Source organism: Notothenia rossii, assembly GCF_949606895.1.
Source record: "Notothenia rossii genome assembly, chromosome: 10".
Lineage (NCBI taxonomy): Eukaryota > Metazoa > Chordata > Actinopteri > Perciformes > Nototheniidae > Notothenia > Notothenia rossii.
The window spans coordinates 3,993,403-4,006,719 of record NC_136908.1 but is presented as its reverse complement, the minus strand read 5'-3'; the positions used below and the strand labels follow the sequence as shown (position 1 = coordinate 4,006,719).

Genomic DNA, 13,317 nt, shown 5'->3' with positions numbered 1-13,317 from the left:
TGTACAACATGTTAGAAGTAGAAAGTACAGGTATTTGAGTTCAAAATGTAAGAAGTAGAAAGTACAGGTATTTGTGTTCAACATGTAAGAAGTAGAAAGTACAGGTATTTGAGTTCAACATGTAAGAAGTAGAAAGTACAGGTATTTGTGTACAAAATGTAAGAAGTAGAAAGTACAGGTATTTGGGTTCAACATGTAAGAAGTAGAAAGTACAGGTATTTGGGTTCAACATGTAAGAAGTAGAAAGTACAGGTATTTGTGTACAAAATGTAAGAAGTAGAAAGTACAGGTATTTGGGTTCAACATGTAAGAAGTAGAAAGTACAGGTATTTGTGTTCAACATGTAAGAAGTAGAAAGTACAGGTATTTGAGTTCAACATGTGAGAAGTAGAAAGTACAGGTATTTGAGTTCAACATGTAAGAAGTAGAAAGTACAGGTATTTGAGTTCAAAATGTAAGAAGTAGAAAGTACAGGTATTTGAGTTCAACATGTAAGAAGTAGAAAGTACAGGTATTTGTGTTCAACATGTAAGAAGTAGAAAGTACAGGTATTTGTGTTCAACATGTAAGAAGTAGAAAGTACAGGTATTTGTGTTCAACATGTAAGAAGTAGAAAGTACAGGTATTTGTGTTCAACATGTTAGAAGTAGAAAGTACAGGTATTTGGGTTCAACATGTAAGAAGTAGAAAGTACAGGTATTTGAGTTCAACATGTAAGAAGTAGAAAGTACAGGTATTTGTGTTCAAAATGTAAGAAGTAGAAAGTACAGGTATTTGTGTTCAACATGTAAGAAGTAGAAAGTACAGGTATTTGTGTTCAACATGTTAGAAGTAGAAAGTACAGGTATTTGGGTTCAACATGTAAGAAGTAGAAAGTACAGGTATTTGAGTTCAACATGTAAGAAGTAGAAAGTACAGGTATTTGTGTACAAAATGTAAGAAGTAGAAAGTACAGGTATTTGTGTTCAAAATGTAAGAAGTAGAAAGTAAAGGTATTTGTGTTCAAAATGTAAGAAGTAGAAAGTACAGGTATTTGTGTTCAACATGTAAGAAGTAGAAAGTAAAGGTATTTGTGTTCAAAATGTAAGAAGTAGAAAGTACAGGTATTTGAGTTCAACATGTAAGAAGTAGAAAGTACAGGTATTTGTGTTCAACATGTAAGAAGTAGAAAGTACAGGTATTTGGGTTCAACATGTAAGAAGTAGAAAGTACAGGTATTTGAGTTCAACATGTAAGAAGTAGAAAGTACAGGTATTTGTGTACAACATGTTAGAAGTAGAAAGTACAGGTATTTGGGTTCAACATGTAAGAAGTAGAAAGTACAGGTATTTGTGTTCAACATGTAAGAAGTAGAAAGTACAGGTATTTGGGTTCAACATGTAAGAAGTAGAAAGTACAGGTATTTGTGTACAACATGTTAGAAGTAGAAAGTACAGGTATTTGGGTTCAACATGTAAGAAGTAGAAAGTACAGGTATTTGTGTTCAACATGTAAGAAGTAGAAAGTACAGGTATTTGTGTTCAACATGTTAGAAGTAGAAAGTACAGGTATTTGGGTTCAACATGTAAGAAGTAGAAAGTACAGGTATTTGTGTACAAAATGTAAGAAGTAGAAAGTACAGGTATTTGAGTTCAACATGTAAGAAGTAGAAAGTACAGGTATTTGTGTACAAAATGTAAGAAGTAGAAAGTACAGGTATTTGTGTTCAAAATGTAAGAAGTAGAAAGTACAGGTATTTGGGTTCAACATGTAAGAAGTAGAAAGTACAGGTATTTGTGTTCAACATGTTAGAAGTAGAAAGTACAGGTATTTGTGTTCAACATGTAAGAAGTAGAAAGTACAGGTATTTGTGTTCAACATGTGAGAAGTAGAAAGTACAGGTATTTGTGTTCAACATGTGAGAAGTAGAAAGTACAGGTATTTGTGTTCAACATGTAAGAAGTAGAAAGTACAGGTATTTGTGTTCAACATGTAAGAAGTAGAAAGTACAGGTATTTGTGTTCAACATGTAAGAAGTAGAAAGTACAGGTATTTGGGTTCAACATGTAAGAAGTAGAAAGTACAGGTATTTGTGTTCAACATGTAAGAAGTAGAAAGTACAGGTATTTGTGTTCAACATGTAAGAAGTAGAAAGTACAGGTATTTGAGTTCAACATGTAAGAAGTAGAAAGTACAGGTATTTGTGTTCAACATGTAAGAAGTAGAAAGTACAGGTATTTGTGTTCAACATGTAAGAAGTAGAAAGTACAGGTATTTGTGTTCAACATGTGAGAAGTAGAAAGTACAGGTATTTGTGTTCAACATGTGAGAAGTAGAAAGTACAGGTATTTGTGTTCAACATGTAAGAAGTCAAAGTAAAAGGTAGTCAGAAAAATAAGTAGTGGAGTAAAGTACTGATACCAGAAAAATGTACTTAAGTACAGTGACGAAGTATTTGTACTCCACTACTTCCCTCCTCTGGTTGAACTTCTGAAAGTAGAGCAGATGTAACTCACTCCTTTTCACCACTTTTCTGCAGGAATTAATTTAAACTGCAACAGAAAAATAAAGTGGGTAAACAGCGAGGGGTTGCACAGGCCATTCAGACCCGACAGAAGCGTGCCAGTTTAATGTCATCGACGGCGAGAAATAGGACAGCAAAACCCCCAAAAGCCTCCCACCACAACGCAGAGGAAACAACAGGTTTGGCGTCCCAGTTTCTCCTTCTCAAACTAAAATGAAAAACAAGTCTTCTCCGGGGCCTTTCCAATCCTCTCCTTCCTCTCCAGCGCGATGCAACCCAGTGTCTCTGATGTCACCTAATTATAAATAACCTTCTTTTTAAGCGTGCCTGTGGTATGTTAATGATATGTTAATTTCCCCCATAAATCTGTGCTTTACGAGCAGAGGGCTCCTTTGCGCATAGCCCCATTGCAGGGAGTGTAAGCAGGGTGTTGGAAAAAGTCGACGGCTTGCCGATCTGTCTCTCCTCGTCCCTTTCATGTGTTCCTTTGTTTATTTGCGTGAAAAAATAAGATGTGAAAAACAATCATTATGGTGTGCTTTAACTATCATCAGCTACAAAGAAACAGCTAGGTGTTTTCTTTGAAAATTATTACTTCTTCAGCTCCATTTCCCCATCCGTACGGTCATGGGAAAGGAGTCAATGTCATAACTGGTGGATGCTAGGGTGTAACTTTGGTTTGAGAAGTGGGGGGGACACAAAATAGGGGGTCCTTCGCAATGAAAAATCTTTCTCGATTTAATTCCATTTCCTGCCTTTCTACAAATATATTAGGGACTATGGTGTTAACAAATCTTGTCTTTAAATTGAAGTTAAATGCATCAATCTGGTGCACAAAATTAAGAGATTTCAATAACATATCATTGATATACTCCTTTCTCTTATCTTAAACTTACCTAGTCTGCATTCTTTCTTTTTATTTATGCATATTTTACTCATCACTCCCCTTTTAAACTGTTTTTAATTTTTTACTGACATTGGAATGATTTCTTAACTTATTTTGAACAACTATATTAAATAGATGGAAATATTTGTTTACATAGATGACCAAACCGTTTGAGAACCACCGAGATAAATTAGACTAAAGTTTACAATCTAATCACTCAGCGAGTCCTTTAGCTCACCTAAACTGACGTTATCTCAGCCTCTCAGTCCGACAGGAGAGCACTCTCCCTCTCCTTAGTGTTGAAACAGCTTCTAATCTCCGTTAGCTCCGAGCTAGCACCAGATGCTAACAACAACCCCCGTAACTCTCTCTGTCTCGCTTGCGTAAAAAAATTATAATAAACACATTTGAAAAGTGGGGGGGACACAAACAGGATTTTGAAAAGTGGGGGGGACATGTCCCCCCTGTCCCCAGTGGAAACTACGCCCATGGGTGGATGTGTCATTTCATATGGAACCAGTCTGCATGTGTGACTGCATCATTTGCATATGATATTGTGCTATAGATATAATATCAGTTTTCATACATGCACAGTCTCCCCCAGTGCCGATAAGAAGCCTTGGTGATCCAGCAGAGTCCTATATCAGCTCAGCAGCCCACGGCGGGAGATTACAGCTGTCTGTTTTTCATATCTACTGGCAGCATCTTCCTCTTGTTTACTTTTCTTTCCTCTGTAAATCTGCTTAGGGAAAGCCGTTCACCCTGAAAACAGACGGCCAAAATGCTCTCGACGCACAAGCTCCTGCAGACGGAGCTTAGAGGTACAGAATAATTGCGAGCTTCGAGCATTCAGATTCAAATGAAGTAAAAGACAGACACTGGGAAAATGGGGGCGAATTCTATCATGAACTGCTCAGCTACATCCGCCTTGATTTACTTGTTTATATTCAGAAGAAATCTATCTTCACCAGAGATGAAAGCTGTGTCTGCCCTTTACTGGCCTCAATTCACCGGTAAAAGTAACCAACCAAAGTCATTCAGAGGTCCTTTCATATGTTTTTAGGCACTGAATGGTTTATGTTTCCCAGCTCTTTCTATTTCACCTCTAGTCCTATTCAGATATACAGCCCAATCAAAGTCTTTCATTCAAAAGCCAATCAAAGTCCAGAGGTGATCGGGTCTACTTTCAATGTTAAACCATTACCGCAGAAAAACAGCTCATACATCCATTTTCCAAAGAACACGACACACGATGGCACAGACAGTCTTTACATCTTACATAGCCTACAGTCCAAGACCTTACCCAATGCTGACAATTATTAAAAATAAGAAAAACAGAAATGCACGGTTGCATCAGACAAAGGTCAAAATTGTCCGGTTGCCGTGACTAGTGTCCGACCAATCAGTGTCAGGCATATTTGATTTTTTTGTAGATCCAATAAAACATACATGATGGCTTTAAACATATTGTTAATCCAGAAAAACAGTGTTTGCACCACTGGGAGTTACTATAACATAATAACCTTTAAATGCTTGTTAATAGATACTGATTTATAATTAGTTTTGTGTTCATAAATAAATAAATAAATACCTACATGGTTTTAGATGGATAATTAAAAAGGCCATTTATTTCTCTCATTGGCTTACTTTAGAATATTATTTTCTCTCTGATATGCACATTTAATTTGATTTCCATTACAAAGTGTTGCTTCTATTAATTATAGTTCTTAAAAAGAACGTTTGGCCGAGAGCATTGGTGTATCTGTAAAAGTAAAAAGGCTTTAGTTTCCAAAAGTTAGGAGCAAGACATCAGCAAGGACAACATAATGAAATGCAATGAGGCAACAACAATATATTCAACAGCTACTGTACAACCAGCGAGGCAGGATCTACTCATTTTAAACATCAATATATTGAACCAAAGATCCTGTAAGCTGGCAAGTGTAATAAGATGTGTAATTTGTTTCGAAACACGGTCATCTTGAACTGTGGCGAACATTATTTATATGCTAGTGAATTATGATATTATTTCTAGATTTCCAAATGATAATGGACCTACAAAACTAGTTTAATTTGATGGTGTAAGAAATATATTTCACATACAAAGCAGTCCTTGTATTTCATCCCTAACGCTAACCCTAACCCTAGCCAACAACATCCCCTTCCTCCAACAAGACATCTACTCCGAAGCCAAAACCGAACACATCCTCAAAATCTGCCAGGACTCCACACCCCAGACACCCTTGTAATTTATTCAGTAAACAATTTGCATAACTGACAAAGCAATCACTCACCACCTTCCCCAATGCACATGTGAATATCTCCCTCCTCAACTTTTCTCCACACCTCAATATAGAAACAGACCCTAACAATAATCAACAACACCAAAGCCAAACACTTTCCAACCCTCAAAGCCCCCCCACAAGACACATTCAACACACAAGAGGATCATCTCACCACACATAATCAGGAACTGGTGCAACCAACGAACACACACACACACACACACACACACACACACACACACACACACACACACACACACACACACACACACACACACACACACACACACACACACACACACACACACACACACACACACACACACACACACACACACACACACACACACACACACACACACACACACACTTGAATATTATTCCATATGTGATTCCATTTTAATTATATGTAAATACTGTTATATTTTATAATATTTTTTAATATTTTTAATATTTCGTAATGTTATTTTTTTACAAAGAAAGTCAAATTCCTCGTACGTGTCAACCTACCTGGTAATAAACCTGTTTCTGAATCTGAACCCTAGCAACCTAACCCGATGCAGGACCAACCAAAAGTGAAACAAATTGATCTTGTTGTCTATCAGGGAAATATCAAGATGCAGCCAAAGTCCCAGGGAGAAAGGTGGATGATGGGGGGGGGGGGGGGGGAGGGGTTGCGACAGCTCTGTGCCTTTCAGCCTCTCTGCACACCGCTCCTGTCCACACAAGATCAAGGTCCTGCAGCAGCAAATATTTGAGCAATTACCCCGGCTCTTTGCAGCGTCTGCGCAATGGGCAGTGGCGGCCGGCCAATAGGGGCGCCGCCCCCCTCTTCCCACATGTTTGATTGTCATTAAAAATTTAAAATAAATATATTTAAAAATAAAATATATTTTTTATTTTTATTTTCAATGAACAAGGTAAATATTATATAGTTGGTATCAGTAAAATGTATAATCTACAATAAAATCTCATTTAAAATTGTTTTACGATGTCTAAAGTTACTAAGTCACATGTTTCCTGCCTGGCAGCAGCGTGTATCATTACCCTCTCTCGTCCGGGCGGTAAGAAAGAGCCCTCAGCCAGAGCAGCAGCAGCCAACTAGCTGACTATTGCTATCTGTAAACTATGAAGCCGAAACATAATTTCAGCCAATCAGCGTCGTCAGACCTGATGCTCAATTTGTCCTCCCCCCCCCTCTAACATCACCAGAAGTCATAATTTAAGGGGTCATTTCTTAAAAAGTTATTCCGGGGGCGGATCCCCCCGGACCGCCCTAGTATGGTTTGGTCACGGCCATTTCCATAGCCCCACCAAAAATATTTTCCACCAGCCGCCACTGGCCATGGGTGAGATTTTAAAGGCAGTGTTCTGAACATCGTACGCTTTCTAACGCCAACCCGGCTTTTATGCTGGTTTTTCGAGCAAGACCAGAATAAGTACAGCACAGTATGTTTTTAAAAATATTAATAGATACTTTGCTTCCAATGCTGCTGCCTATGTAATGACAAGATGACAAGACAGCTTTGTTTCAACTTGACTTAAAGTGTTGAAAGTTACCACTCCTTTTCTTTCAGTGGGGTCCTAGACTTTGACTCCGCCATGGGTGAGACTTTAAAGGGAATGTTCTGAACATCGTACGCTTTCTAACGCCAACCCAACCCTTATGCTGGGTTTTTCTAAGACGACCACAATTACATTCCCATTTATTGTCTTGAACATTATCTTTCGGTGCATCCCAGACGTACAATAGAGGATGTTTTAAAAATACAAATAGATATGTGGTTCCCAATGCTGCCTATGTAAGGGCAAGACAGCTTTTTTTCAATTCAAAAAAGTCTTGGAAGTTCCCATTCCTTTTCTTTCAGTGGTGTGCTAGACTTTGACCTGCACAAGGAAGGTTAAGACTCAAAGCTATGATGATCAAGCATATTTATTTATAGATCAATATTGATATAATTCTCCTTATTATTAATATTATTTATTGTTTATATTTGATGGGCCGTTTTTCTTCAAATAATAATAATAATGTATTTCAATTGGTAATTATTTTTGCAATATATTTAAGATTATTTTTTTAATAATATCATTATTGTAATTTAAAGTTTTTCGTTTTTTTATTTACTTTCAGTATTTATTTTTTATCCTTTTGGTTGTTTTTCAAACAAGAAAACTGCTTTAGATTTGAAGGCATACCATATGGCGGGCATGTTTCTTTGTTTTTGGTTTTGCTTATCCTGCCTGAAAGTAAATTAGGTTTGTGTTTTGAATGAAGTACATTTGTAGACAGACAAAGTCAATACATGTTTGAACAAATTAATTCTATGTTGCAAGCTGCACAGCAACACAGAAACCAAGCACCCAGCTGAAGATAAATTACCAGTTTTGTAGCAAATGTGTTTCCTCTATTCCTTCTAAATAGAAGAAAGCAGCGCCACATGAAGCGACAGAAAGCTGTCCCTCATAAATCCTGCAGTGTGTGTGCAGACATGCAGAGGCTGCTGAGGTCAGCGCATCTCCGAGACAGATCTTTTTCTCCGGGCACTCCAGAGAAGTCCACCATCAAAGGCTATTGATCACAGTAATCAAAAAGAATGTTCTGTATGATAGCGAGAATCATCGGCGCCAACAAATCACCGCTGACAAACAGAGGAAGAGGAAAGAGGCAGTCAAGCCAAGTGAAGTCGATTCTTCCTCGCTAACGAGTCCAGTCTGAAATCAATTCTGCTGCTAAAGAGACATTTATATCACGCATGATAGAAGTCATTAAACTGGATATTTTTACAAATTCCATTCATGTTCAAATTAGTATTTTTTTCGGTAACACTTTATATTAAGGTATACAAATTCACCACCATCATTTTGAGTTATTTAGACACAATTAACACTGACGGTCCGTCCACACGGCGGCGTGCGTTGGAGCTTCAAAGCTTCTGCCAGTTCACTTTGAATGGGGTGACGTCACCCTTAATCGAACTAGCCAATCAAACTGCATGCTTGTGTGTCCGGGGCGGGAGATTCATGGGATTGGTTGTTGGTCGAGTTTCAGACACGCCCGCCGGCAAGCTTCAACGCACTCCGCCGTGTGGACGCTGCGTTATAGTTTCATGTCTTGTTACATAAGAATAAATCATATTTTTTTGTTATGGGAGAATTACTATTCTTGTGGTACTACTGCCTTATTAGGCCCATATTAGGCATATTAAGACCCAAACTCATGTACAACAACTTCCTTACTTGCATTAAATAAGCACTAATTAGAGGGTTATTGAGGAAAAACTCCCAACTAATTACTTGTAGAATATGGTCATGCAGAATAAGGCATTAATAGGTGTTTTATAATGACTAATAAAGAGCCAATATACTGCTAATAAGCGAACAACTAGTTGATGGTGAATTTGTGTACCTTAATATAAAGTGTTGCCTTTTTTTCTTATCTTGTGAAATACTTTAAATCTACACAGTGTTCTGCTGCCTACAGTCGGCTCTCAATGTGATTGTGTTTATTTTGTTTACTAAGAAAGAGCAGGCTTTGAAAGATGTCAGCCGTGTTTGGTGATCCCCACGATCATTCATATTTACATAAACTTTGAAAATGTGTTTTCAAGTCGAAGCTGTTTTTCAAAAACCGTATGTGACCCGTAAGCTGTCAATCAAACTTAGTGTGAGTTTTCCGTGGTGTTAAGCTCACTTCTGTCAGACAAATCAGATAAACAGAGAGCTAAGGTTCAAGTGAAAAGAAGAAAACTATTCTTAAAAGGAAAAAGTAATGAAATGTGCTCCATGTGATCATATTTCTAAGAGTGAGTAAGTTAAAGTTAAAAAGTTGTATAAACATTTGGATTTCTAATTATACAAAAACATATCAACAACCGTACTAACCCTCTGCCATAAATCTACAATCATAACTTTAGATCCAGGAAATCCATCCAGTTTGCAGAAAAAAAGTAATTTATTTAAAACAATTGAACATTTTCTTAGTATTTTAGTTTTCTATGTTAATAAACTGAATATTGTAAGACTGTCTATTCGACAAATCATACATTTAATGGACGTTTTTCACTATTTGATTAAATATATTGACCAAACAATTAAGAAAAAGAAGCTGAAAACATTCATATCCGGAAAACGTAGTGACATCACTATGTAAAACTCGCACTCCAATTGGCTAGCGCTCCAACACATTGAACACGATAGGCTATTGGGCTGAACATCAGCAGGAGAGGACTCTTTAAAGTAGAGACACTACATACTGATATACACCTGAACATCAGCAGGAGAGGACTCTTTAAAGTAGAGACACTACATACTGATATACACCTGAACATCAGCAGGAGAGGACTCTTTAAAGTAGCGACACTACATACTGATATACACCTGAACATCAGCAGGAGAGGACTCTTTAAAGTAGATACACTACATACTGATATACACCTGCACATCAGCAGGAGAGGACTCTTTAAAGTAGAGACACTACATACTGATATACACCTGAACATCAGCAGGAGAGGACTCTTTAAAGTAGAGACACTACATACTGATATACACCTGAACATCAGCAGGAGAGGACTCTTTAAAGTAGAGACACTACATACTGATATACACCTGAACATCAGCAGGAGAGGAATCTTTAAATGAAGAAGCTTTAATCTTGTGTAAAGTAATCTGGTATATTTTGGAACATTGAGAAAACTGGAACCAGAGCACTATCGAGACGTGTATATCTTAAAGTGTAAAGGACAGTCCAACACACTGTCACTTCAAACAGCAGCAAAAGAAAATGAGGTGAAGGAAAAGAAAGTAGAGCGTTACCTTTTCTTTCTCTCTCATGGATCCTTTCCCGAGAATCGACATCTTTGTGAGTGTGTCCTCCTGTAGTCTCTTTAACGAGTTCCCGCGTGGCCCGAGGAGTTTGCCGACAAAGTTAAACTGCAACAGAGAGAGACGAGAAATCAGGATCTGTGTGTTTGAGATGAAGACATGTTCTGATGCTCAGGCAGAAGCCAGGCCACTGAAGAAGCTAATGAAAACGTCTCAGCCTTTTTCCTGTCCCTGTCTTGATTGGATCAGAATTGAAGTATTGAAGAAAACACCCTTTAAATGGATTGTATCTGCATTTATCCAATAATCAAATTGATATAATAAATACACCTGTCACTTATTCATTATGCGTTTCATGATTTATGTGATGAATAATTACGTTTTTATCTGAGAGGTTTTTTTTGCTTCATATGTTACAACACAGTAGACAGTAATGAGACTTCGGGCAAGATCCAACTTGTAAAAGTCAAATAAAGTAGACTAGGAAGAGAATGGGGTTAAACAAAAAAACGTATAGGGATAGAAAGGGATACAAAAAAGAAGCAATTTCACTGATGTTCAGTCCAGTGTCTTCACAGAACAATATCAACTGTAAATAAAAGAAATGATGAAATGACTGACTTGACAACTTTCCACTAATCAGGTGTGGAAGCCCCACACTTACTTATATAGTTTCCATGGCAACAACTGAAGGTGATCAACTATTGTTCTTCTTCTCTAAGTTTTGGCAGCTGAAAACTTTTTATTAAATCAATAAATTGGTTGGTTGGTGATAATGGGAAGGCTAGATGTAGCATCCCTGGGGAAATGATGCCCTTAAACAAATACAATCATTTTCTAACATGTTGAGTCACCCATGGTAGAAATCTACAACCAAGATGCATTTGTTTGGACCTATACATGTAGCTCGAGTTACTGCATCTAACACCTTTTTGACCAATTTAGAAATGAGTTATGTATGTATGTATGTATGTATGTATGTATGTATGTATGTATGTATGTATGTATGTATGTATGTATGTATGTATGTACTGTATGTATGTATGTATGTATGTATGTATGTATGTATGTATGTATGTATGTATGTATGTATGTATGTACTGTATTTATCTATGTATGTACGTACTGTATTTATGTATGTATGTATGTATGTATGTATGTATGTATGTAGTAAACCACAAGACGTTAGTTATGTATGTATGTATGTATGTATGTATGTATGTATGTATGTATGTACTGTATATATGTATGTATGTATGTATGTATGTATGTATGTATGTATGTATGTATGTATGTATGTATGTATGTATGTATGTATGTATGTACTGTATGTAGTAAACCACAATTAACCAACGCTAGTTAGGTTAGAATTAGACAAATACAATGGACTAAAGAGTCAGATGATGGATGAGACTGTCTCCCCCCCCCCCCCCCCCCCCTTATCACCTCAATCCCCTCCTAGAGCCCCATTGAGTTCTTTGTAACCAAATCTCTCTCAGAGGGGCGTGGGGAGGGGCTCCTTATTTTCATCTAAAGTAACAGACAGAGAATCAGCAATTTGGAAACAGGGCTGAAACAGAGGGGATTATGGGTAACGCTGCAATGATCTGTTTGGTGTTTGGAGCCAATCAGAGACATGTTTGTATATATCAGACACCTATAATATATTGATGAAAAAAAGTATAATAGGGGACCTTTAAGACTTGATACAGTTCCCTCCAGAGCTACAGAAGACAACTATTTGTACAGGGTCTCCCCTGACTTGGAAATGTAAAATCAGAGTGCCCCTCTAGACAGAGAACATACACAACAATCAATAACATCTCACCAGTAGCTTAACCAACTATTTAGGCTCAAAGTGCAGTCCAGATCCCAGAGTCCTAAACGGGTCAGACAGATAATTGATTGGCACTTTTTGACCCCACCAGCTATCGGTCCGGTGGTAATTCAGCCTCTTGGGAGAAAGGCCAATAACGTTAAGGTTCCAAGCAGATATTCGGCGAAGGACTTTCTCTTCTGTGCGTCGGGTTGTTTACGGTTTGATCGAGATGCAAGAATAGGGTTGTAGTCGAAAGAAAACGTGAGGTTGTCTTAGAATGAGCCAATTTACAAGCTATAAACTAATCTTAAGATAATTGTTTAACAATACCTTAGGTCCCTATTGTTGACTTCAATGCAACCAGAGCTAACTCAAACGGGATTGGTCAATACTTCTTGGACTACAAACAGAAGATAAACCCTTTTTGATCCATGTAGGGAAATGCAGATGTCTTAGCAGCAATCAAAACGCTTTTGATGAATCCTGTAGACTACAGATTCTGTATTCATATGCAGATGTATAGAGATCAAACACTACAAGCATGAAGAAGGGATTATTAACCACACGAATCATTACCATTGGACTGCTTATTTATCGTTCTGATTGTAAATGTAAAGATTAACTATGAATATATTAAAATCTACAGTTTCCTTTGTAGAATCAGAACTTTACTTGACAGTTATCAGTGTGAAACATGTCCTCAATCTTTCAAACTGCATGTTCCTGAATGTTTGAATACATTTAAAAAAATTATCATAATGTGCATGTTCGAGCTAGCATTGAACTCGTCTGCCTCCGGCGTTTCTCCGACTATCAAAAGCTTCCCGGCTCGGATTACTTCACAAGGTCACCGCTTTACCGGCCGTACAAAAATAAATGTTATGCATTGCTGTGTGGAGGTATGTTCTGTGCACACACCAATCAAAGTCATACAACCTTTGCTCGGGATCAGATGGTCAGGAAGACAAAAGGAGAGCGATGCTTTTCCTTTTCTCCCCCTCTC

General features: G+C 37.6%; 1 protein-coding gene across 1 annotated transcript in view; it reads right to left on the bottom strand.

Annotated features, from left to right (window-relative positions):
* khdrbs3 (KH domain containing, RNA binding, signal transduction associated 3) overlaps nucleotides 1-13,317 on the bottom strand; it is a gene marked incomplete at its 3' end in the record, with an annotated part of 68,846 nt that overhangs the window by 35,535 nt on the left and 19,994 nt on the right. Inside the window, exon 2 of the mRNA XM_079654635.1 lies at nucleotides 10,487-10,603. Within this exon, the coding sequence (XP_079510761.1) occupies nucleotides 10,487-10,603 (117 nt within the window). The remainder of the gene's footprint in view (nucleotides 1-10,486; nucleotides 10,604-13,317) is intronic.